Raw genomic sequence first — 27,266 nt, 5'->3', positions numbered from 1 at the left:
ATGTTTTTCTTCTCGTTACATCTGGTTTGTCACAGAGGAAATGATCCATGTGTTTGACTCATAGACTGAATATAAAGGCTTTGACTGGGATGTTCTGCTGTTATACTACAGCGCCACCTGTGGGTCAAAAAGTAGAAAAGCAACCACCGCTCTGCACCTGATGCAGAAATGAAAACGTCCCATTTTTAAGTCCAGAGTTTTGATCTTTTGTGTCAAAGACAAAACTCTGATTTTAAACTCAAAGTGATTTAAATGTGTTTAACTTTGTGTGGAACTAAATCAATTTGTGACGTGAATCCAGGAACTTTAAGATCATAAAGAGACACACAGAATGTGGTTCTACACACATGGAGACATACTGAGGGACAAAGGTGGAAAATAATAAAGACAAAGTTAAATACACTATATGTGACTCTTTACAGAGGGTTTATATATTCTGTTGGTGTTGTGTCATTTCAATAAACACATTCTTCATGTGAATAAACACAATCGGTAGCGAGGGGCAAGACTTTGGGGCTGCGCGGTGGTTGGCACTGTCGCCTCACAGCAAGAAGGTTCCTGGTTTGAATCCTGGTTCAGATGGGCTCTTCCTGTGTGGAGTCTACATGTTCTCCCCGTGTTTTCTCCAGGTGCTCCGGCTTCATCTCACAAACACATGCAGATCAGGGGTTGGGTAAATTGGAGACTCTACATTGAGCGTAGCTGTGAACAGAAATAATCTGCTGAGTGTGTTTGTGTTCAGAATATGTGAGTGAATAAAAGAGTGGAGGAGGTGGAGGAGCGTGAGTGTGTCTGCAGACACTGAGTCAAAGGACAGAGCAGCAGCAGATCCACTGATGATGCTGTGTCACATCCACAGGAACACACAGGAGGATGGTGGACTGGACACTGTGTGACAGCTGATCTCAGAGCAGCTCACCTCCTCTGATTCCTCTGGAGCTCTGTCTCCACTCTGCCTCCCAGCAACAAGGCCCAGTCAGAGCCGCTCTACACACAAGCTGCTGCTGCTTCAGCCTCTGGATCCTCAGGACACAGCTCAGCCTCCGTCCACACACACTGTCCTCTTCACACTCACCTCCACTAGATCCCTCCCAACTGTTGAGAGAAGAAGACATCAGTGTTTCCAGAGACTCACTTCATCAGCTGTGAGTCAGTGATGCAGCACATCCAGTAGAAAGAGCAGCAGGGACTTCAGTCCTGTTCAGAGGTGGAGCAGCTTCCTCTCTGCTTCATGTTCACGTGTTGGAATGAACACGCTAAGAGCTAAGTGTGTTTCCTCTGCATGTCAAAGTGCAGAGTGGACACCTGAGAGGTGGATTTACTGCTGTTACAGGTGAAGACATGTTTCACTGTGTGAGCACGTGCACATAAAGGGGCGGGGTTTACTGTGTATGACCAATCACAGACATGGACAGTTTGACTGACAGCAGAGCCTCATATTTCACAACGAGGATCAAACTGTTCTATAATAAAAATCAGAGGAGAACAAACACATGATCCAGAATAAAAGAAACTCAGTTACAGCTGCTAAATGCAGGAAGAACAGCTGGTAAAACATCTGGGATTGTGTCAATGTATAAGTTACAGCGCCCCCTGGTGGCCTTTGGTAAAAATATATTACGTGACCACGATATAATAACGTGTGTGAACGAGATAAATAACTCGGGGCCACGAGATCTGAATCTGTTGTTTACTAACAAGACGAGTGGAAGAGAAGAAGATTCTTGATGAGAAACGTTTGAATCCCAGGATGTGGCCTCGATAATGAGCTTTAGTTTGAGACACACTGTCTCACTGACTCTGAGGACACACACTGACTCTGAGGACACACACTGACTCTGAGGACACACACTGTCTCTGAGGACACACACTGTGGTGGAAACCTCTGACATCACTACTCAATAGAAACACATGGACCTATCTTCAGGAAGCTGACTGAGTGCATCTGGTGTTTTGGTGACAGGATGAGTCTGGAGAGATTGAGATGTTCTGGGTGAGTTAGAGATCAACTGAACCAACCAGACGTTGATTTAAACTTCCCTTATCCGTCCCTTTAAGGAGAGTGTGCACCACACAACAGTGTAGAGTCACTGTGGTCAGTGGGCGGAGCTTTTATACTGGTTGATCTCCAACTTAACCTGGAGCAGGTTAGCCGTTCATCAGAAGTTACCATGGTGATTTACCTCGTTAAGAAGTGAACGAGCTTCGTAGGACTGAAAAAACTAAACCTGAAGTTAACCTGATAACCACAAATCCTGCTTGGTAGCACAGACCCTGGATCTGTACTGTGATACTGACTGTGTTTAGTAAAATACTGATGAAAGCAGCGTGGACTGACTCCAACCATCTACTGACCTCAGAGTCTCCAGTCGACAGCCTGAACTCTGCTTTAGATCAAGCAGCTCCTTCACTCCTGAGTCCTGCAGGTTGTTTCTAGTCAGATCCAGTTCTCTCAGATGAGAGGGGTTTGACCTCAAAGCTGAAGCCAGAGAAGAACAGCTGGTCTCTGACAGTCTGCAGCTCTCCAACCTGAATAAAGAATAAAACTTAAATGTAAATTAAACTGAGTTCATGTGTGAAAATAACATACAAATATTCATGTGAGCACAGACTCATAACATGAAAGATAAATATGAAATCAGACATGTTGGACTTAAAACGAGTCCTGATTCAGTAAAAATAGATTATTTGGAGCCGGTCTCTGTCCTGCAGATCAGTTTAGGAAATCCAGAACTAAACTCAGATGTGTTTTAACAAGTAGCTGAATATTTAAAATGTCACAGATTAATTAATGAATGGATTCAAGTTATTATGAAGAGGAATTATGTTAAATTAGAATTAAATGAGATCAATTGGGTATAAATGCTGTATTATAGATATGAGATCTACAAAAGTCAGTCAGTGAACTGACCTCAGAGTCTCCAGTCGACAGGTTGGACTCTGTAGAAAACCACACAGCTCCTTCACTCCTGAGTCCTGCAGGTTGTTGTTTCTACTCAGATCCAGTTCTCTCAGATGAGAGGGGTTTGACCTCAGAGCTGAAGCCAGAGAAGAACAGCTGATCTTTGACAGTCTGCAGCTCCTCAACCTGGATAAAGAATAAAACTTAACTGTAAATTAAACTGAGTTCATGTGTGAAAATAACATAAAAATATTCATGTCAGCACAGACTCAAAAACATTGACATTACATAACATTAAACAATAACATTAACATTACAACAATAACATTAAAGATAAATATGAAATCAGACATGTTGGACTAAAAACGAGTCCTGATTCAGTCAAAATATATTATTTGGACACGGTCTCTGTCCTGCAGATCAGTTTAAGAAATCCAGAACTAAACTCAGATGTGTTTTAACAAGTAGCTGAATATTTAAAATGTCACAGATTAATTAATGAATGGATTCAAGTTATGTATGAAGAGGAATTATGTTAAATTAGAATTAAATGAGATCAATTGGGTATAAATGCTGTATTATAGTTATGAGATCTACAAAAGTCAGTCAGTGAACTGACCTCAGAGTCTCCAGTCGACAGGTTGGACTCTGTAGAAAACCACACAGCTCCTTCACTCCTGAGTCCTGCAGCGTGTTGTTTCTACTCAGATCCAGTTCTCTCAGATGAGAGGGGTTTGACCTCAGAGCTGAAGCCAGAGAAGAACAGCTTATCTGTGACAGTCTGCAGCCCCACAACCTGAATAAATAATAATAATAATAAACTTTATTGATATAGTACTTTTTAAAAACAGAGTTTACAAAGTGCTTTGACAGCAAAGCAAGAAAAGTAAATAAAAACTTGAACCCATAAAAGCAGTAAAATGACAATAGAGATAAATGAACAAGTAAATAAAAGGTGAAAATTATAAAAACAGTAAAAACACAACATCACATGAAAGCAAGTCTATAAAAATGGGTTTTAAGAAGTGATTTAAAAGAAGTCACTGACTCTGCCTTATCTCCTCAGGGGGCCGTTCCAAAGCCGAGGGGCCCTGATGGTAAAAGCACGGTCACGGTTTAGTTTTCAACCTGGACTTTGGAACAGCAGGATCCACCTGAGGATCTAAGGCTGCGTGCAGGAACATACAGGCTCAATAATTCTGTGATGTAGTTTGGGGCCAGATGCTTTAAAAGTGATCAGTAAAATCTTAAAATCAATTCTAAAACGGACAGGGAGCCAATGGAGAGAAGCGAGGATCAGGGAGATGTGATGTTGCCGTTTAATACCAGTGAGAAGCTGCTGCATTCTGAACTGGTTGGAAACTAATTGTTGTTTTCTTTACCCTAAAATGAGACATTTATAATTAACTACATTATATTTACATATTTTATATTTACATCACGAGCAGGTCCTCTCTACAGAGGCAGCCATGTTTTTTTACAGTAGCCCAGACCGGACAAACTAAACCTTTTGAGTTTCTATGACAACTGAAGCTACCACAGGTTCTCTTTCATGTTTGGAAGGGGAGGGTGAGATGAGGGGTGTTCAGCTGAAACATGACACTTCACCACTAGATGTCACCAAATTCTACACACTGAACCTTTAACAATAAAACATGATGTCTGACCTCAGAGTCTCCAGTCGACAGGTTGGACTCTGTAGAAAACCACACAGCTCCTTCACTCCTGAGTCCTGCAGGTTGCTGTTAGTCAGATCCAGTTCTCTCAGATGAGAGGGGTTTGACCTCAGAGCTGAAGCCAGAGAAGAACAGCTGATCTTTGACAGACTGCAGCCCAACAACCTGGATAAATAATAAAACTTAACTGTAAATTAAACTGAGTTCATGTGTGAAAATAACATAAAAATATTCATGTCAGCACAGACTCATAACATGGAAGATAAATATGAAATCAGACATGTTGGACTTAAAACGAGTCCTGATTCAGTAAAAATAGATTATTTGGACCCGGTCTCTGTCCTGCAGATCAGTTTAGGAAATCCAGAACTAAACTCAGATGTGTTTTAACAAGTAGCTGAATATTTAAAATGTCACAGATTAATTAATGAATGGATTCAGGTTATGTATGAAGAGAAATTATGTTAAATTAGAATTAAATGAGATCAATTGGGTATAAATGCTGTATTATAGATATGAGATCTACAAAAGTCAGTCAGTGAACTGACCACAGAGTCTCCAGTCGACAGGTTGGACTCTGTAGAAAACCACACAGCTCCTTCACTCCTGAGTCCTGCAGCTTGTTGTTACTCAGATCCAGTTCTGTCAGATGAGAGGGGTTTGACTTCAGAGCTGAAGCCAGAGAAGAACAGCTGATCTCTGACAGACTGCAGTGAATCAACCTGGATAAATAATAACAATAATAAACTTTATTGATATTGTACTTTTTAAAAACAGAGTCTACAAAGTGCTTTGACAGCAAAACAATAAAAGTAAATAAAAACTTGAACCCATAAAAGCAGTAAAATGACAATAGAGATAAATTAACAAGTATATAAAAGGTAAAAATGATAAAAACACAATAAAAAGACAACATCACATGAAAGCAAGTCTATAAAAATGGGTTTTAAGAAGTGATTAAAAAGAAGTCACTGACTCTGCCTTATCTCCTCAGGGGGCCGTTCCAAAGCCGAGGGGCCCTGATGGTAAAAGCACGGTCACGGTTTAGTTTTCAACCTGGACTTTGGAACAGCAGGATCCACCTGAGGGTCTAAGGCTGCGTGCAGGAACATACAGGCTCAATAATTCTGTGATGTAGTTTGGGGCCAGATGCTTTAAAAGTGATCAGTAAAATCTTAAAATCAATTCTAAAACGGACAGGGAGCCAATGGAGAGAAGCGAGGATCAGGGAGATGTGATGTTGCCGTTTAATACCAGTGAGAAGCTGCTGCGTTCTGAACTGGTTGGAAACGAATTGTTGTTTTCTTTACCCTAAAATGAGACATTTATATTTAACTACATTATATTTACATATTTTATATTTACATCACGAGCAGGTCCTCTCTACAGAGGCAGCCATGTTTTTTTACAGTAGCCCAGACTGGACAAACTAAACCTTTTGAGTTTCTATGACAACTGAAGCTACCACAGGTTCTCTTTCATGTTTGGAAGGGGAGGGTGATGTGAGGGGTGTTCAGCTGCAACATGACACTTCACCACTAGATGTCACTAAATTCTACACACTGAACCTTTAACAATACAAGATGATGTCTGACCTCAGAGTCTCCAGTCGACAGGTTGGACTCTGTAGAAAACCACACTGCTCCTTCACTGCTGAGTCCTGCAGGTCGTTGTAGCTCAGATCCAGTTCTCTCAGATGAGAGGGGTTTGACCTCAGAGCTGAAGCCAGAGAAGAACAGCTGATCTCTGACAGACTGCAGCGCCACAACCTGGATAAAGAATAAAACTTAACTGTAAATTAAACTGAGCTCATGTGTGTAAATAACATACAAATATTCATGTCAGCACAGACTCATAACATGGAAGATAAATATGAAATCAGACATGTTGGACTTAAAACGAGTCCTGATTCAGTAAAAATATATCATTTGGACCCGGTCTCTGTCCTGCAGATCAGTTTAGGAAATCCAGAACTAAACTCAGATGTGTTTTAACAAGTAGCTGAATATTTAAAATGTCACAGATTAATTAATGAATGGATTCAAGTTATGTATGAAGAGGAATTATGTTAAATTAGAATTAAATGAGATCAATTGTGTATAAATGCTGTATTATAGATATGAGATCTACAAAAGTCAGTCAGTGAACTGACCTCAGAGTCTCCAGTCGACAGGTTGGACTCTGTAGAAAACCACACAGCTCCTTCACTGCTGAGTCCTGCAGCTTGTTGTTAGTCAGATCCAGTTCTCTCAGATGAGAGGGGTTTGACCTCAGAGCTGAAGCCAGAGAAGAACAGCTGATCTCTGACAGTCTGCAGCTCTTCAACCTGGATAAAGAAATATGAATATTTGAATGTGTCCTCCTGTTGTTGTGGATCGTCATCATGTCAACACAGACTCTCAACATGCTGCTGACCTCAGTCCAGTCTGTGACCTGAAGATAAATATCAGATCAGACATGTTGGACCATTGTTTCATTCATCAGCTTCTTCTCTGTGTTGGTCACTGAGCAGGTTTGTGTAATTAAACACTGTTTAAAGTAGGGATGGCTCCTGACAGTCACTTCCTGTTTGTTTCTATACTTATCAACTGTCCAACGAGTTTCAATAAGAATGTGTCTTATTTTGAAAACCTGAGGAGGACGAGTGCTCGGCCTCAGTCCACATGTTATTTACTAACACTTTCTTAGTGATCAGGAGCAGGTGAGTGCAGGTGAATGGAGTTGATGAGGAGGACGTGACTGACAGGCTGGGTGAGTGACAGATGACTGAGGGACAGTGAGCAGAGCAGAACTGAGACAATTTAAATAAATAATGACCGAATAAGAAAGAAAGTTGGAAAAGTGAAGAAGGATTTAAGGACCTCAGAGTCTCCAGTCCACAGTTTGGACTCTCCAGTCCAGAACACAGCAGCTTCACTCCTGAATCCTGCAGGTAGTTTCCACTCAGATCCAGTTCTCTCAGATGTGAGAGGTTTGAATTCAGAGCTGAGGCCACGACTTCACAGTGAGTCTCTGAGAGTCCACAACCACCGAGTCTGTAATTAAAGAAAATATCAGTTAGAATAAAATCAGAAAACACAACATTCATACAAAACGTGATCATGTGACCCTCACCCTGGTAAATCCCCTTTTTGCCTCATGAACATGTTAAAAACTCCTCAAGAGAATCCTTTCAGATTTGGTTCAAGCGTTCATTTAGACTGACAGAGGAACTCATTAGATTCAGGTGGTCAAAGGTCAAAGGTCAATGTCACACAACATGTTTCTGGCCTCTTGAACATGATGTCTCAAGTCTGTCTTTAGGGGATTTCTTCACATTTTGACCAGTTGGACTCAAAGATAAACTGATTAGATTTCAGTGGTCAAAGGTCAAAGGTTACAGTGACCTCATATTATTGTGAATGCCACGTCAGGAACTTAATCGCCGTTTCTAAATGCCTGAAAAATCCCCTTTATCTCTGTATATTGTTGTGGGAACAGAAAGATAAATGACAGAAGGTGGATATATACATTTAACATTAGTTTTGTTTTTGTTGACAAATGATAGTTAGATTGAAAATAAAATAAAATCAAACTAAAACATACCACACCACAATTAAATGTGTCTTTCTCTTTGCTTTGCCTCTGAGCAAACATAGGATGATGTTATTTAGAACATTAAATATCTTTATAAAACTCAAAGAACCTTTATCCTAAACAATCGTGGCTTCTCAGCCTTTGCTCTATTTTGTTTTTTGCAAATATAGGATGGTTGAATAAAACTTTTTCTTTTCTTTTTAAATCAAACAAACAACCAAACCTTTACACAATTAAATGTGAATGTGAAATCTGAATCTGAGCCCATCTGCAGAAGCAGTGTTGAGCCAGTTCACACTTAAAAAGAACGAGTTCCAAGTTCAGTTCATGCAGATGAAAATGAACTAGTTCACGTTCACAGTTAATTTTTATTGGGATGATTCAAGTGACAAACGTCCGGTCATGTGTTTGGTTCTAAATCGATGGAGTCGGATCATGTCTCCGTGTCGCTCATTTTAACACTGAGTCCTGACTGTGAGCGTCTCGTGTTGTACTGAGCACAACATGTTGACGAGTCATTTTCATGATGTTTAAATGCAGCCTCATAAACTGTGGAATCAAACCAACACTAAGTGACTTCATGTGCTGATCAGGTCCTGATAACTAGTGATGAGTGTTTATTAGTTCCAGTGAGAGCAGAGTGGAGGACACAGAAACTCCAGCTCGGTACAAACCAGCTGCAGCTTCTGCTCTGATCATGAAGCAGCTGATCACTGAGCAGCTGAGACCAGAGAAACTCTGTGTTTCACTTCTACAAAGTCACTGAGCGGCTGCTTCACGTGAACGAGCTCTGATCTCACTGTGTGTGTCGCTCTGAGCGAGTGAGTGGGGGTGGGGGTTCATGGAGCAGATCATTCTGCGCATGCGTTAATGCGTTAAAATAATTACACATGTTAATTCCACAAATTAATCATCCGCGTTAACACGTTAATTTTGACAGCCCTTATATATATATAAATATACAGCAAACTCCAGCACAGTGATCACTTGGATTTCACTCTCCACATCTGATCTAGTTGCTCTTATATATAAATGAGAACAATGAGAATGTATATATACAAACCAAATGTATACATATATTTACGTATACATACGCATAAATACACACACACACACACACACACACCACACACACACACACACACACACACACACACACACACACACACACACACACACACACTCCAGCCAGTAGCCACTTATCCTTTAGCGGTCTCAGGGGCCTGGAGCCAATCTCAGCTGACACTGAATCTCAGTCTCCAATCAACCTAACTCCGATCTACATACGTCTTGGGGTTTGTGGAGGAAGCTGGAGAACCCAGAGAAAACCCTGCAGACACCAGGAGAACATCCTCCTCACAGAAAGGCTGCACTAACAGTGTTGACCACTGCAACACCATGTTGCCCAAAACAATGAGAAGCATTTAACACTGAGTATATTTGAAGAACAACTCATCTCCACTGATTGAACATGTTATTGATCATGTCTGGACTCACCGAGCCTTCCTGCAGTTCCTCACAGCTGGGATCAGTCTCCATCGACCCTGGTATGATGTGTTGAACTTCTCCAGGTCCAACTCATCCAGAACCTCCTCTGACATCTGCAGCATGTAGGCCAGAGCTGAACAGTGGATCTCAGAGAGTTTCTCCTTCGATCTGTTCTCTGACGTCAGGAACTGTTGCATCTGCTGATGAACTGAGTGGTCGTTCATCTCAATCAGACAGTGGAAGATGTTGATGCTTCTGTCAGGAGAAATGTCACCAGTCTCCATCTCCTTCAGGTTGTTGATGACTCTCTGGATGATCTCTGGATTGTTCCCTGTCCGACCCAGCAGGCCTCCTAAGACTCTCTGGATGATCTTTGGATTGTTCCCTGTCCGACCCAGCAGGCCTCCTAAGACTCTCTGGTTGGACTTCAGACTGAGGCCGTGAAGGAAGCGAACAAACAGGTCCAGATGACCATTTGTACTGGTGAGGGATTTCTCCATGGTTCTCTTCAGGAGGTCATCCAGGGAGAAGGTACTGTCTGTGTTCCCATATGTTCCCAAGAAGTTGTTGAGTTCTTCTGTGTTCCTCTTGGTGTAACAGTGGAACATGTAGACTGCAGCCAGAAACTCCTGAACGCTCAGATGAACAAAGCAGTAGACTGATTTCTGGAAGATCACACACTCTCTTCTGAAGATCTCAGTACAAACTCCTGAGTACACCAAGGCCTCTCTGACATTAAGACCACACCGCTCCAGGTCTTCTTGGTAGAACATGATGTTTCCTTCCTCCAGATGTTTAAGTGCCAGCCTCCCCAGCTTCAGGAGAACGTCCCTGTCAGCCTCCGTCAGCTGCTGTGGAGTCGTCTCATGTCCCTCACCGTACTTGTTGTTCTTCCTCTTTGTCTGAACCAGCAGGAAGTGTGAGTACAGGTCAGTCAGGGTCTTGGGCAGCTCTCCTCTCTGGTCTGTGGTCAACATGTGCTCCAGAACTGTAGCACTGATCCAGCAGAAGACTGGGATTTGACACATGATGTGGAGGCTCCTGGACGTCTTGATGTGTGAGATGATTCTGCTGCACAGCTCTTCATCACTGAATCTCCTCCTGAAGTACTCCTCCTTCTGGGCGTCAGTGAAGCCTCGTACTTCTGTGACCCTGTCAACACATGTAGGAGGGATCTGATTGGCCGCCGCAGGTCTGGAGGTTATCCAGACGAGAGCCGAGGGAAGCAGATTCCCCCGGATGAGGTTTGTCAGCAGCACGTTGACTGATGACCTCTGTGTGACATCAGACACAAGCTCCCTGTGGTTGAAGTCCAGAGAAAGTCTGCTTTCATCCAGGCCATCAAAGATGAACAAAGGTTTACAGACAGCGAGCGTCTCTGCCGTGAGCTTCTGTAACGCTGGATGGAAAACACGGAGCAGCGTGAGAAGACTGTGCTGCTGGTCTTTCACCAGGTTCAGCTCCCTGAACGAAAGCACAGTCAGCAGACCCACATCTTGGTTTTCTAAACCCTCTGCCCAGTCCAGAGTGAACTTCTGCACCGAGAAGGTTTTTCCAACGCCAGCGACGCCGTTGGTCAGGACGACTCTGATGCTGCTCTGCTGGTCAGTTGAGGCTTTAAAGATGTCGTGGCACTTGATGGGAGTGTCGTGGAGGCTCTTCATCTTGGAAGCCGTCTCAAGCTGCCTCACCTCATGTTGAGTATTAACCTCTTCACTCTGTCCCTCTGTGATGTAGAGCTCAGTGTAGATCCTGTTGAGGAGGGTTCTACTTCCTGTTTCATCAGTTCCTTCAGTCACATGTTCACATCTCCTCCTCACACTGAGCTTATGTTCATCTAAAACCTCCTGCAGACCACGATCTGCTGAAAGACAAGAAACAATGTCAGAGACAGAATCTGAGAATCTGCTGATTGTTTTCATCAGATCCAGAAAAACTACAGAAAATAAAAGCTTTTTAACTTTGTGCTTTTATAACGATGTTAAATGTTGATGCTGTATGAAGGAACAAAATAAAACAACATGTGCTGTTGTCAGAAGTGAAGACATCAGCAGACACATGTACAGTGCTGCTCTGACCGGCTGTCTGAGCTCCAGCTCCTGTTCTGGATCTTTGTCCACACTGGGGACAGGAGGAGTCTCCTGAAGAACCAGACTGGTCCCAGTATGAGGTGATGCACTGTCTGCAGAACCAGTGTCCACAGCTGGTGGAGACTGGATCCTTCAGGACGTCCTGACACGAAGCACAGCAGGACGACTGCTCCTCCTCAGAAACATGACTCCTCTTCCTCTCTCTGTGAAGACATTTCCTGATAACTCACATGTCACAGTCACAGGTTGTCATTACTTCTGTCAAGGAGGTTTTGTTTTCACCCAGTATGTTTGTGTGTTGGTTGGTTTGTTCGTTAGTGGGATTATAAAACACCACTGAACAGATTACCAGTAAACTTGGTGGAAGGATGTGTCCTATGAACCAGATCGGGGGTAATTTGGTGCAGATCCAAATAAAAATGAGTCTCTAGTGAATTTCAAAGTGGTTTCATAAGGAGCGTGTTGGTTCTTGGTGGAGGTCTGAGCTCTCTGAGTGATTCTGAGAGATTAGTCACAGTAGAAACAGTCTCTTACTCTGTGTGTGAGGGTCCAGGTTCTTTACTGAAGTTTATAGGATGTTCCATGGACCGGTCACTCTTCAGAGACACACAGCTGAACACTGGAGACTCTGCTCTGTCCTCCACTTCCTCCTCATAACCACTCATCTTCAGTCTGAGTGGAAAAACACTGTGAGCTCAAAGGAATCAGGACAAACAAGTCTGTTCAACAAACACACCCAAAAATACCAAGCAAGGAGACACACACACACACACACACACACACACACACACACACACACACACACACACACACACACACACACACACACACACACACACACACACACACACACACCAGCTAAGGTGACTGTAACGTATGATTCTGAAATCACGTTCTGTTATTAAACACTTGATGAACAGATGTGATGAAGATAAAACATGAAACTGTGAGTTAACTCTGTTAATTAGTCCTTTGAAGGCTCTTTGTTCCACAGCTGCTGTTCACATCTGTCTCTGGGGATCCGATCACATGAAACTACGTCTGTCACCAGGTGTGAACTGACAAACTTAGAGTCGTGTGATCAGCAGACGGATGTTAACAGCAGGTGTGAGAGTGTGACGGTAAAACTTTCATAAAGTTGTGTTCACACTCACCTGCTCACTTTTCTTCCTTCTGCTCATCCCAGTGAAAATGGAGTCTGACACTTCCCTGTTCTCATGCTCCTCCTCCTTGTTGAACCAGTTCACTCTTGAAAACAACCAGTTCAAAGTCCAGTTCATACACATGACAATGAACTGGGTCATGTTCACAGTTCATTTTTTATTGGGATGGTATTTAGTTAATAATGATCATTGATCCAGATCTTCACTTTAACACTGAGTCCTGACTGTGAGCGTCTCCTGTTACTGATCCAGGATCAAGACTTGCTGTCTATTCAGCCGATGATTGGCCGCCAGTATAATAATAATAATAATAATAATAATAATAATAATAATAATAATAACAATAATAATAATAACTTGGGCTACGTTGTAGCACTGACAGGCCCGAGCACACACACGTTGAAGCCTGTTGCGGTCGGTGGAGAGACCGATCAATGACCAAGTGCACGTCTCCGCGTTGCACTTGTTTTGCGCACTGCGGCAAGGACAAACGCTTCACTTCCTGCGTCCATCGAGCGATGTCAATCCTTGCCTGCTAATTGCTCATTACGGTCCACGCTATCAATTGCACATCACACTGTGAACATTTTATGTAAATTGAATGATAGTTGTAAAACAAAGCTTACTTCCTGTTGCCAGTAGGTGGCGCCATCACTATTATTACCTACAGACTAATATATCTGTAGGGGCTCTGATGTAGCGTGAGCAATTTTGTGTCAATTGGACAATGTTACAACAACTTAATTTTCACACTGATCAATAGGTGGCGCTATGACCCTGAACTAATATTAATATATGGAGCTGTTCAGGTCAGGATTGTGATCATAGGTCAGTAGTTCGCAGCCGGTTGGATAATGCAGAGTGGATTTACAAAGTACTTCCTGTTTCATGGCGAATCAGTAGGTGGCGCTATGACACTGAGGAAATATTGACACATAGAGCTGTTCAGGCTTGGACTCTGATCATGTGACAGAAGTTTGGTAGTGATAGGACTATGCACACTGGAGTTATGACAACATCATGTCCTTTGGCGAAGGATGATCCTTCGCCGCACCGCAATGTTTACACGGTTTGAGGAAATGTCACAATTGTGACCATGGTCCATTGACTTCTCTCAGCTCATTTGAGCTGTATATTGTTAAGCAGCCAGGAGCAGTGCATCAAAGTATAAAACATGTCACTTCCTGAAGCCAGCAGGTGGCGCTGTGTTTGTAAGCCATGATTTCTGTGTAGATGTCATCAGGCCGGAATTCTTGTCTTACATGTCTAGTTTGGACTCGATTGGACAAAATATGTCCGAGATACAGAACCTCATGTTTTGATGGCGTGTCATCAAAATGCTGCGCCACGCCACGGTCACACCGTGTGATGAAATCAAATATACCGAGGTAATTTATATCTCCATCTTGTTGAGATGACATTCACAGAAGTTGAAGTTGATCAGATGAAAGCCCTGGGACAAGTTTGCCAAAGTAAAAATGTGGAAAATGTGGAAAATGGCCACTAAAGTCAAAATGGCAGGCTTCCTGTTTGGTCTAGCATGTTTATCCAAGAGAGTTTTTTGTTTGTCATGAAAAGACACATGTCCCTATCAATTTTTGTAGATGTAGGCCAATCGTAGTGCCGGGGCTGCCCTTTAGGGGGCACTAGTCAGTTATTTTGCCACACCCATTCCTTAAAACCATATGAATGTCTGCAGGGGGGCTGTTGCTACACAAATGTGGTTTGAGGGAGGTTGAACCTCGAACACCGAATTTATAGCCATTTCGTGTGTCATGGCGAGTTGATGAACTTTGACGCCACGCCACTATTATGGCGTTTGACGAAAAGTCACAGTAATCTTATGCCTACATTATCAATGTCTTGAGACCCATTTGATACAGTTTGACATGGTTGAGGTCAGTGGATGAGGAGGAATACATCCAAGTGTAAGACGTTACAAAAACAAGACATTTCCTGTTGCCACCAGGGGGCGCTGTGATTTTAAGTCACGATTTCTGTGTAGATGTCATCAGGCCGGGACTCTTGTCTTACATGTCTAGTTTGGACTCGATTGGACCAAATATGTCCGAGATACAGAACCTCGTGTTTTGATGGCGTGTAATCAAACCTTGACGCCACGCCACGGTCACACCGTGTGATGTGATGATCTTTGAGACAGTTTTTATCTCCGTCTTGTTGTGATGACACGCATCTCAATTTGAAGTTGATCTGATGAAAGCCCTGGGACAAGTACATCAAAGTAAAAATGTGGAATATGGCCAAAATGACCACTAAATTCAAAATGGCGGGCTTCCTGTTGCTTTTTTCCCATCGCACCTCTGACCTTTTTTGTTTGTCTGGTCATGATACACCTGGGCTACGATTTTTGTCAAGATCGGTGAAAGCTAACTGAGGGGCTTTTCCTTAGATGGCGCTGTTGAGCCATTTTTCCACGCCCATTTCAAATTACTCCAGAATACAATTACCCCCAAAAGGGAAATTCAAATCCTTCGAAATACAACAGGGCCTCCCACCGGAGCTGCTTGGGCCCTAATAATAATAATAGTAATAAGCAGGGATATCATCATCTATATTGCACAGCATCCTGTTATCTAATAAACAGACGAAAACCTGTTTTAGTTTTTCAAAAGGAAATATTTATTGAAAATGCAAATGTACATTTGTATAATACAAATCCTCTTTAACTTTAAAATATCCAGTGTTTGATATGAACAAAGAAGAAAGAAGTTTGGTCCACAGAGAAACTTGCATCTATAACGCTCCACCGTGCTCTCCCTGTATTTTCTGTCATCGATAATTGAACCAAATCAAAGTTTGGTTTGTTTCTTCTCCGCTTGGACCAAATGTTTCCACCAAATAAAAACAGCTTTGCTCTGTCGAACTCCAATAAATAAATAAAGTGCTCCACATACTGCTGGATTCAAATCAGTTCATTCACCTGACTCCCTCTGATTATCTAAAAGATGTGTGTAATCAGTACATTTACAATTTATTGTCTTAATAAGAGGGAAATCTCAAAGTGTTTGATGTTGCAAAACATTTTCAAACATGAGGAAATTTAGTTATTTACAAAAACCAGGCACAATGGGAGGAGATGTGGAGAGTGTGCAGTCTGACAGGGAGGTGGCGCCACGACTTTCCATCTTACATACATCCTCCATCTAAAGTCAATGTGTTCAGAGATGAAGAAAGACAATAACATGTAGAAGTATGTGACACAGTGTGGGATGACCTAATCATCACTGTACTTAAAATCTGCAAGAAAATCAATAAATCAATTCACTTTTTTCAGCAGTTAAGATGTTTGCATAGTTTAAGCAAAGCTTGATGTAGATGAAAGCTTGGAAACTTGTTGGTGTTTTTTGATAAGTTTTTTAGTTCCAGTTTAGTTTAATTCATATATATTTGCATTTTTCTTCATTAATTATTATTCATTGCTTGAATCCTTTAGAGTCCTCAGCTTTTACAGTCAGTTTTAAATGCCACGTTAAATGTAGTTTCACCTTGCTGATGTTCGGTATCTTTTTTTTCTGAAAATACATTTTTCAACATATTGGACCCAAAAAACACACAAGACAAATCACGTATCGAGGTTTTAAATGACTTCACTACAGATGATAAATACATTTTAAACAGTAAAAAAACACGTTCTCTTCATTTAGCTTCCCTCAGACCAAGCAGCTCAATAGATTCTCTGCATTCTGCGTCCGTCCAACCAGCTGTTTAGTTTCCTGGTGTGTTCTGAGCACCACGAGGTCACTGGTGCGTCTGCAGTTGTCATTTACGTGCTTTGAGTTCCCGTCGTTTCTGCTGATAATCCAGCATCGAAGCCTCCGTGCGAGCAGCTGTCACACACAGTCCAGTTTCCTGTGTGTGTCTGTGGGCCCATGAACAAGCGTCTGTGACATTCAGGCGTCTCCGGGGCCGTGATGAAGGGTCAGAGGGCCTCCGCTCTGTCACAGGTTATTTTGGGAGGATGCTCTCACTGCAGTGTCACCGGTGGACTGTGGTGATGGTGGGATGGAGGATATATAAACCAGCCGGGCGTGTTCACTGCCACAGGACTGAAGCGTTCGGACTTTGATTCAAGGTAAGATCTCATTTCCAGAGTTTGTGTGTTATTATCACGAGGCTGATGTTTAAATGTGATGAGGTTATTTTGTTGATTTCAGTTTGTGTAGGTGGAATTAAATCAACTTCATCAGACTCTTTTCCTTTCTGACGTGAACATCAACATCAGGACTCAGCTCCACATGAGATATTATTAATATTCAGAAGTTTGCGGCGGCGTTTCGTTGTCAGACAGTTTGACTTCTGTGTGTGTGATGTGTCAGTGAAGCCTCTATTCCTGGAACATCACATACCAGTGCTGTGAGGTGCTGGGCAGCGTCTGATATGAGAGGGAGCTGGAACAACAGAGAGAAGAACCAGCAGGATTCCTTTTGACTGAAGCTGAAATTAAACCAGTCAAAGAATTAAGTGAGATGAAAAATAATAAATATTACAATTGATGGAGGAAGGAAATCTGAGGAACACTGTGTAGATACAGGATGTTAACCGCCAGAGAACCTTAACCAGGTGACTGTAAATGAGTTAGTTTATTCAAATATGTTAATGTGTCTCTATTGGGTTTAAATGTTCAAGAAAAGGATAAATAATTTGTCTAAAATAGGAAACAGACACAAGAAAGTACAGATGATTTATGTTTTTAACATTTGTCTCTATTCATAAGGCAGAGTTCATATTGTGAGGTTATCACATATTATCTGGGACCTAATTTAAAACAGGAAAAGAATTGTTGTAACCTCCCAATAATCAAGCTGTGACACTGCATGAAAAATATAAACCAAAATAAAGTGGTTCACTGACTTGATTCAATTTAATTTGCAGCACAAACAAGGTAAAAAACTTTTCACTAAAGTTTTATTGCAGCTACTTTGGCTTAATGTCATCTGACGTATAGATATTGATCATTTCTAAGGTAAATCAAATGATAATTAATAATTTAAAAATCATTCAGAGTAGTCGTGATGTCATTTGAGTTCAAATCTAAATATCACAGGTTGATTATTTGTTTAAAAGAGAAATTTATTATTAAATTGTTTTGTTTTGTCTTGATGAACTCTTGAGCTTAATGGGATGGGGTTCTCTCTCATCTTCATTTTATATCCTTGAATATTTGAACAGTTTTAAGTTATCAGCAGAATAATTAGTTTATTAATTAAATCAGTTTATTAGGAATTAATTGAAAACTAATTGGAGATAGTTTGATTATGGAATTGTCAAACTACTCCTGGTTCTGCGTCTCAGCTGAGAAGCTAAAAATAAACTGTTTCTCTGTTTTATAACATTATGAATTGAGTGATTTATTTATATGAGGAATATTTAAGATGTCACATTACATCACAGGAGATTATAAATAGTTAATTTTCTAATGTTATTATTTGAGTCAATGGGAATAATTGATGGCTGCAGCCCAACACTAGATCCTGGAAATGGATTTAGAGTTTGTGATCAATAGATTGATTGAATTCTGTTTTTATCTTTTCACTCTAAGATGCCAAACTGGGGAGGAGGAGCCAAGTGTGCGGCCTGTGAGAAGTCGGTGTATCATGCAGAGGAGATCCAGTGTAATGGGAGGAGCTTCCATAAAACCTGCTTCATCTGCAGTGAGTTCACCTCCTCTTCTTCGTCTCTCTGGTGTCATGGTGGATCAGCAGAAACAAAGAGCTTCTTCCAGCCTTTTTCATTTCCTCCTCTTGGAATTGTTGCATTTTCTTTTCCTCGTTTCTTATTTGAGTTCTTGTCAGATTTTTCATTTCTTTCTTGCCTCCTTCATCTTTTTCATTCTCCGTCCATCTATCCCCTCTTTCTTGCAACTTTCCAATCTGTTGTGCTTCTTTCTCCTCATTTCTTCTTTTCCTTTCTCTCCTTCTTCTCTTCAGTAACTCCTCTTCCTCTTCATCGTTCTGTTCTCTCAGCGGTTATTCACATTCACTGCATAAAAAGCCTCTTTTCTCACCTTCCAGTCGTTTTACAGTAAAAACTGTTCTCTGAGTTTCTCCTCCTCTTCCTCTGTGGCCTGAATTTCAGTTGTGTTGTTGTTGTGTTACAGTCAAAATGTGTTAGGCCACAATCAGCCTCTCTTCGGTCTGATCCGAGGCCTCGGACAGCGGCCATGTTGTTTAGGTTTTCTGTTCCCTGCCGTCTGTCATGAGCTGGAGCTCTGAGGCCTCATCCATCTGCCGAGAGTTCATCTTTCTCCAACACTCTCCTCTCGTCCCACAAATAGAAACATGTGAACACGTGTAAATGCCACCGTTGACTGATAAACCCAGCGAGGTGCAGGAGCTTTATTTAAACTCCATCGCTCCTCCATGACTGAGTCTGAAGGTAACAGGTTCAAGTGTGTGTGGTTTGGTTTGTTGTGTCTGTTTCGCACAGTGAGCTGCAGAAAAGGGCTGGACAGCACCACGATGGCAGCGCACGAGTCCGAGATCTACTGCAAGTCCTGCTACGGCAAGAAATATGGGCCCAAAGGCTACGGATACGGGCAGGGAGCCGGAGCTCTGAGCTCGGATCCTCCCGGACAGAATGTGGACATGCAGCAGGCGTTCTTCGAGGCCTTCCACACCTCGCCGTGAGCACGGGGAGCGCCGGAGCTGTCGGTGCAGGCTGAGGATGCACAAATGACGCCATGATTTCTAGTTCACTGGTCATGAGACGACAACACTGAAGCAGACTACAGGAACAAAGGTTATTATACAGGTCTCGTACATTTAAAACTGACTCAAATCAAGACTGAAGATAATTCATTCATTTTCAGATTTTCTTCACAACCTTGTGTCGTCATAATCTAACTTTGTGACGTCCGGTTTGAGACTTACCGCATTTCTCGGGTGAGATGCAGAGGGCGGAGTAGGGCCGGTGGAGCAGCGTCCCCTCAGGACACACGCAGCCCTCGGTCAGGCCTGAACACTGGTCGGGGTCGGAGTCGAAGTCGTGGTTGGGGCAGGACTGAGACGTGCACGCCGGCAGACAGGCCTGATACCGCAGAGTGTCGGGACACGCAAAGGCTGCGGAGGAGAGACACGCAAACATGTCGGTGCCGCAATCACATCACAAGATCCAAGGTGGTGCTGCTAGGATGAATCGATCACGCTCCAGGTAAACAGGTCATAGGGTCGAGAACTTTGCTTCAATCTTTATTACATGACTTTGGCCTGATTGTGTGCGTTTTAAAATACAATAAACACGTGATTACAGAGGGATTTTTCACATGTTACAGTCGGAGAAGCACAAGTGTAAAATCAATCATTTATTTTTGCTTGTAATTCGTCAAACACTTGTTTTACCAACGACAGGTCAGAGAGCGACGATGGCAGAAAATTGTTGAAGTTAAATTGCGATTCATTTATCGTATTTTATTATTTAATGATTGTTTTATATCATATTTAGGTAAAGAATTTGTTCTATTTTCACCCTGTAAGAATATAGATCACTGTGTTTCAGACCGAACCTGAGTTTAGTTTGTGATCAGGCTGAGAAACTATTGATTACAACAAAACTGCTTCATATATAATATTTACAATATGTAGAATTTGATTACGAGCACAAACTTTTCTTCATAAGTATAAAGTATATCCCATGAAATAGCAAAAGATATGATTCCTAATCTGTCCTTGTATCTGCTTGAGTTTATTGATTCCTAGTTTCCTGCATGAGTTATCGTGATTTATGATGATAACTGATGTTGTGCAATAATGCATTAAACGTGATACCATAAAATGGTGTGCTTTTCGGCATTCAATAAATTTGGTTATCAAAATAAAATATTGAATATTAATATTAAAATGTTAATATTAAATAATAATTTGAATTGATTAAAGTTACCTCAGGCACTACCCTTCAAAGGAAGGGAAAAGATAGCCAATTTATTGATTAAGTCTCATAAAAGTACTAACTACAAATTTGGAACTCTGATCAACAATTAAATTAATAACTATAACCAAAATTACCATATAGATAGTTAGCTAAGTTGAAGGATATGGAGTTCTTGACAGTGTAGAGGTTGGCGAAATTCACTTATGCAACATTAATGAAAAACATTTGTGAAGAAAAACATTTATTATGAATATAATAAAGTATAAAAACACAAATTACTAACGGTCTAATTGCTAAACAAAGATAGGTATGTGTGTCTGTGTGAGTCAGCGTGCTTTCAAAATGGCGGCTGGCCAAGAAGATAACACCCTTCCCCCTATTGGAATGTTTACGACCTGTAGAGATAATGAGGTGAAGAGTTATGCGTGTGTCTGTGTGTGTGTGTGCCAAATTAGAGGAAGTTACTAGATTGGATGCAACTAAAGACTGTGAAGAGCATAACAGACTAACATTACTTTCTCAATAACTTGTAACCAAAATATCACAACACCACAAATCAAACTTATAAACCTCACACAGAATCGAATAAACAGTCTTGCTTAGCCTAGTATAATGATTAAGCCCAGTTGTGTTACCAGTCCGCGGAAAGGGGAAAAAGGAAGTTGCTGTGCAGTTCGAAGTTTTGTGTTGTCTTGCTGGTTTCTGTTGAGCTGTGAAGCTCAGTTGCTGGTTGAAGTTTTCCTGCAGGACATCGCATCGCTGCTAGGACGTTGGTAGAGCTTGGAGGGCGAGGAGGTTTCCTTGGTGAGATGAGCTGGAAGCTGCACCTTTGTGCTCCTCTCGAAGAGTTGGATGGGAAGAGAAGATGTGAGCTGGAGAAGAGGCTCCACAGCCTTCCCCCCGTTGAGGGAGTTTAGAAAGAGACAGAAGAGGGGGAAACCTGACTTTATATTGGCCCGGTGACCTCACAGGTCATGGGGTCCAGAGTGACCAATGGGAGTTGAAACCTGTGTCCCTGGGGGGGTTTTCACACCTCTGTGTGATGTTGATGCTCCCTGGGAGACTGAGTTCCTTGCTCTGGTTTTTGATGGCCCCTGGAAGACTGAGTCTTGGAGGAACATGCGGCTTCAGGCTTTGACTGAACATGTAGGCGAAGTGTGGTTTCACGAAGAACCATGGCCCAACATAGATGTTAAATAAATATAATATACTTAGATGAACTTGTCATGAAACGTCTTGTGTGAAAGAGCAGTGATTATATCAGATTATTCTTCTTCAGTTCCCTTCTTTTCAGCCGTATTTGAGAATTTGTATTTAAATCAAACTTTCTTTTCATAAGTATAAAGTACATCCCATAAATATGTTTGGTGTGTGGAATTCTGAACGATCATTTGGACGACGTGTCCTTCACACTTGTGTTTTGGTCTGGTATTACTATGACAACAGCCCTGCACAGCTCCATGCAGAGATGATGGTCTCACTTCCATGCAGAGGAAGGACTCACAGCTTCAACACATCTGCTGACAGATGTTAGAGCAGGGCGTGGTTCATGAACATGTACGCCACAGTCACATGTTACACTGACACGGTGTTGTAGATCATAACAAAGTCACATGATGACTCTCTCCACAGTGAGAACTTGAGCCTGTCAGGAACTGACTCTGTCAAACATTTCATCCTGAAGCCACAAAGAACTGAGACGGGATTGAAAATAAACTCAGTGAAATCATCATGTTGGAGGACAAGTGTTCCAAAATAACACAAACTGTCTAACACAACAGGCCTAAAAATGTCCACTGTCTTGCGACATCATCTCTCAGACACTTTCTGTCACTTGTCTCTGCTGTGAACCTCCCATCATCAATTATTTCCAGCATGTTGCTGTTCCCAGAGGCCCACAGTCTCCCTTGTATGTTTTGAGTTGGTGGTCGAGAACATACAAACAGATTTACATTGTTTTTGAACAATTCACAAACTGGACAAACGAAGCACCTCATCTACGTTTATATAAAACGTCCTTGGTCAGTTTTCATTAAATATGGTTAAATATTTATGAAAAGTTTCCTAAGAGACTTAAAAATGCTCTGCTCTTCACTCGACTCTTCTTCATTGTAAATATTTATTATCTATTTTTCTTCTGGTTGTTTCTATTATGTCAAACTATGATTTTGTTCATGTACTTCCGCAGTGCGGGAGGTGATGTTTCCACTTCGTTTGTTTGTGAAGATGAGAAACCAGAGTCATGATTCCAGAAGTCGGTGGAAGGATGTTTATTGAGCATTGTGCCAGAGACAAGTAGGAAACAGGACTTTTTTCTCTGAGATGTTTTCTTCCTGCTACATCTGGTTTGTCACAGAGAAATGATCCATGTGTTTGACTTACAGACTGAATATAAAGGCTTTGATCACCGATGTTCTGCTTTTATACTACAGCCACCCAAGCCAAAAAGTAGAAAAGCAATCCACCGCTCTTCACCTGATGCAGAAATGAAAAACGGCCCCATTTTAAGTCCAGAGTTTTGATCTTTGTGTCAAAGACAAAACTCTGATTTAAACTCAAAGTGATTTAAATGTGTTTAACTTGTGTTGGGAACTGAATCAATTGTGACGTGAATCCAGGAACTTTAAGATCATAAACAGATACACAGAATGTGGTTATACACATGGAGACATACTGAGGGACAAAGGTGGAAAAAATAACAAAGACAAAGTTAAATACACTATATGTGACTTTATAGAGGGTTTATATATTCCATGGTGTTGTGTCCTTTCAATAAACATACATTCTTCATGTGAATAAACACAATCGGTAAAGGAGGGGCAAGACTTTGGGCTGCGAGGTGTGGTTGGCACTGTCACTCACAGCCTGAAGGCCCTGGGTTTGAACTCCCGGTTCAGATGGGCTCTTCCGTGTGGGAGTCTGCATGTTCTCTCGTGTTTCTCCAGGGCTTCATCTCTACGAACACATGCAGATTGGGTAAATTGAGACTTACATTGAGCGTAGCTAGAACAGGAAATAATCTGCTGAGTGTTTGTGTCTGTGAATATGTGGAGTGAATAAAAGAGGAGGAGGTGGAGGAGCGTGAGTGTGTCTGCAGACACTGAGTCAAAGGACAGAGCAGCAGCAGATCCACTGATATGCTGTGTCACATCCACAGGGAACACAGGGAGGATGGTAGGACTGGGACACTGTGTGACAGCTGATCTCAGAGCAGCTCACTCCTCTGATTCCTCTGAGCTCTGTTCCACTCTGCCTCCCAGCAACAAGGCCCAGTCAGAGCCGGGGCCTACACACAAGCTGCTGCTGCTTCAGCTCTGATCCTCAGGACACAGCTCAGCCTGCCCACACACACTGTCCCTCTCACTCACCTCTACCAAGACTCTTCACTACCAACCGTTGAGAGAAGAAGACATCAGTGCTCTAGAGACTCACTTCACTGGGGTCAGAGTCATGATGCAGCACATCCAGTAGAAAGAGCAGCAGTAAATTTCAGTCCTGTTCAGAGGTGAGCAGCCTCTTCTCTGCTTCATGTTCACGTTGGAAATGAACACGCTAAGAGCCATGTGCTCTCTCTGCATGTCAAAGTGCAGAGTGGACACCTGAGAGGTGGATTTACTGCCGTTACAGGTGAAGCCATGCTCACTGTGTGAGCACGTGCACATAAAGGCTGGGTTTACCGGGCTGATCTTCAATCACAGACATGGACAGTTTTGACTGACAGCAGAGCCTCATATTTCACAACACCAGGATCAAACTGTTCAATAATAAAAATCTCAGAGGAGAACAAACACATGATCCAGAATAAAAGAAACTCAGTTACAGCTGCTAAATGCAGGAAGAACAGCTTGTAAACATCTGGGATTGTGTCAATGTGTAAGTTACAGCGCCCCTGGTGGCTCAAAATATATTACGTGACCAATGATATAATAAATGTGAACGAGATAAATAACTCGGGGCCATGAGATCTGAATCTGTTTACTAACAAGATTTATGGAAGAGAAAAGCTTCTTGGATGAGAAACGTGCTTGAACTTAGTGGATGGCCTGATAATGAGTTTTTAGTTTGAGACACTGTCTACTGACTCTGAGGACACACTGACTCTTGGAGGACACACACTGACCTGAGGACACACACTGACTTGAGATACAAATTGACTCTGAGGACACACACTCACCCCACTGACTCTGAGTGAGACACACACTGTCTCTCACTGACTCTGAGGGATAATACACTGTCTCACTGTCTCTGAACACACACTGTGGTGGAAACCTCTGACATCACCTCACAGAAAACATACATATGGACCTATCTTCTGTGAAGCTGACTTGAGGTATCTGTTGCTTTGGTGACAGATGAGTCTGGAGAGATTGAGATGTTCTTGGGTGAGTTAGAGAGATCAAATCTGAACTAACCAGATGTGTTGATTTTAAACTTCCCCTTATCCGTCCCTTTATGAGAGTGTGCACCACAACAGTGGAGAGTCACTGCGGTCGCGTGGCGAGCTCAATACGGGTTGACTCCAACCTAACCTGGAGCAGGTTAGCCGTTCATCTTGGGTTACCATGGTGGATTTAACAGATAAGAAGTGAACGAGCCAGACTGAAAACGAACCTGTGCTAACCTGGATAACCACAAATCCTGCTTGTAGCACAGACCCTGGATCTGTACTGTGATACTGACTGTGTTTAGTAAACACTGATGAAAGCAGTGTGACTGACTCCAAATCCATTCACTGACCCTCAGAGTCTCCAGTCGACAGGCGTTGAACTCTTCAAGCTTCGAGATCACAGCTCCTTCTACTCCCTGAGACTCAGCCTGTTTCTAGTCAGATCCAGTTCTCTCAGATGAGAGGGATTTGACTCGAGCTGAAGCCACAGAAGAACAGCTGATCTCTGGTCTGGGCAGCCCTCAACCTGAAGAAATGATAACTTAACTGTAAAATTAAACTGAGTTCATGTGAAAATAATACATAACTATTCATGTGTATACAGACTCACAACATGGAAGATAAACATGAAATCAGACATGCTGACTGCAACCCAGGTCCTGATTCAGTAAATATATTATTTGACACGTCTCTGTCCTGGGCAGATCAGTTTAGGAAATCCAACCAAACTCAGATGTGTGTTTTAACAAGTAGCTGAATATTTAAAATGTCACAGATTAATTAAAGTACTGATTCAAGTTATGTATGAAGAGGAATTTCAGTTAAATTAGGAAAATGAGATCAATTGGGTATAAATGCTGTATTAGAGATATGAGATCTACAAAAGTCAGTCAGTGAACTGACCACAGAGTCTCCAGTCGAGGTTGACTCTGCAGAAACCACACAGCCTTCTTCACTCCTGAGTCCTGCAGCTTGTTGTTGTTATCAGATGCAGTCTTCTCAGATGAGAGGGATTGACCTCAGACAGTTTTATAAAGAAACAGCTGATCTCGACAGACTGCAGTCCCACAACCTGAATAAATAATAATAATAATAAAACTTTATTAATATAGTACTTTTAAAAACAGAGAGTTTACAAAGAAGTGCTTGACAGCAAAGCAAGAAAAGTAAATAAAACTTGAAAACCTACAAAAGCAGTAAATGACAATAGAGATAAATGAACAAGTAACAAAAGGTGAAAATGATAAAACACAGTAAAAACACAACATCACATGAGTAAGTCTATAAAAATGGCTCTTAAGAAGGATTTAAAAGAAGTCACTGACTCTTGCCTTATCTCTCAGGCTGCCCAGCCGAGGGCCCAGACAGTAAAGCACGGTCACGGCTTAGTTTCAACCTGACTTTGAACAGCAGGATCCACCTGAGGGTCTAAGGTTGCGTGCAGAAACCCAAGCAGGCCTGGCTAATTCTGTGTGATGTAGTTTGGGGGCTGATGCTTGGTAAAAGTGATCAGCAAAATCTAAAATCAATTCCAAACGGACAGGGAGCCAATGGAGAGAAGCGAGGATCAATAGGGAGATGTGATGTTGCTGTTTAATACCAGTGAGAAGCTGCTGCGTTCTGAACTGGTTGAAACTAATTGTTGTTTTCTTTACCCTAAAATGAGACATTTATATTTAACTATCATTTACATACTTTATATTTACATCAGGAGCGGTCCTCTCTACAGACAGCCATGTTTTTTCACAGTAGCCTAGACTGATAAAATTTAAACCTTTTGAGTTTCTAAGGACAACTTAGCCTACAGTATTTTCATGTTGAAAGAGGGGTTATGCGTGAATGCAAAGGACACTTCACCAATAGATGTCACCAACTGAACCTTCAACACAAAACATGATGTCCGACTCTCAGGAGTCTCAGTCGACAGTTTGGACTTCCAGGAAAACTACAGCCCTTCCTCACTCCTGGAGTCCTGGGCAGGTCATTGTAGTTCGTTAGATCCAGCTCTTCTGTGATGAGAGGGTTGACCTCAGAGTCAGCCAGAGAAGAACAGCTGATCTCTGACAGTCTGCAGCCTTCAACCTGGATAAAGAAATA

The 27,266-nt window shown here is 42.0% G+C and overlaps 2 protein-coding genes and 1 long non-coding RNA gene across 3 annotated transcripts in view; 1 reads left to right on the top strand and 2 right to left on the bottom strand.

Moving 5' to 3' along the window:
* Positions 1 to 2,916: 2,916 nt before the first annotated feature.
* LOC118103932 (NACHT, LRR and PYD domains-containing protein 12-like) overlaps positions 2,917 to 27,266 on the bottom strand; it is a gene marked incomplete at its 3' end in the record, with an annotated part of 64,956 nt that continues 40,606 nt past the window's right edge. The window contains exons 4-9 of the mRNA XM_047343493.1: positions 10,046 to 11,506; positions 9,652 to 9,991; positions 5,127 to 5,300; positions 4,570 to 4,743; positions 3,522 to 3,698; positions 2,917 to 3,088 (exon numbers count right to left, since the gene is read on the bottom strand). Of these exons, the coding sequence (XP_047199449.1) occupies positions 2,917 to 3,088; positions 3,522 to 3,698; positions 4,570 to 4,743; positions 5,127 to 5,300; positions 9,652 to 9,991; positions 10,046 to 11,506 (2,498 nt within the window). The remainder of the gene's footprint in view (positions 3,089 to 3,521; positions 3,699 to 4,569; positions 4,744 to 5,126; positions 5,301 to 9,651; positions 9,992 to 10,045; positions 11,507 to 27,266) is intronic.
* On the bottom strand, positions 11,875 to 13,073 carry LOC118103944. The gene is made up of 3 exons (XR_004694981.2): positions 12,887 to 13,073; positions 12,267 to 12,404; positions 11,875 to 11,935 (listed from the first exon to the last, which is right to left on the bottom strand). It is a non-coding gene; the product is annotated as an uncharacterized LOC118103944 (long non-coding RNA).
* LOC118103940 (cysteine and glycine-rich protein 3-like) lies at positions 16,880 to 19,543 on the top strand. The gene is made up of 3 exons (XM_047338393.1): positions 16,880 to 16,988; positions 18,456 to 18,567; positions 19,343 to 19,543. The coding sequence occupies exons 2-3, from the start codon at positions 18,456 to 18,458 to the stop codon at positions 19,540 to 19,542; spliced, it is 312 nt and encodes a 103-aa protein (XP_047194349.1). The 5' UTR covers positions 16,880 to 16,988; the 3' UTR covers position 19,543.

This window comes from Hippoglossus stenolepis, chromosome 1 (genome assembly GCF_022539355.2).
Source record: "Hippoglossus stenolepis isolate QCI-W04-F060 chromosome 1, HSTE1.2, whole genome shotgun sequence".
NCBI lineage: Eukaryota > Metazoa > Chordata > Actinopteri > Pleuronectiformes > Pleuronectidae > Hippoglossus > Hippoglossus stenolepis.
Note: the sequence above shows the minus strand (reverse complement) of the source record. Positions and strands in the feature narration are given on the sequence as shown.

Coding starts and splice junctions, on each gene's coding strand:
- LOC118103940 (XM_047338393.1), top strand. CDS start 18,456: ATGCCAAACTGGGGAGGAGGAGCCAAGTGTGCGGCCTGTGAGAAGTCG. Junction 18,568..19,342: donor TAAAACCTGCTTCATCTGCA/GTGAGTTCACCT, acceptor TGTTTCGCACAG/TGAGCTGCAGAAAAGGGCTG.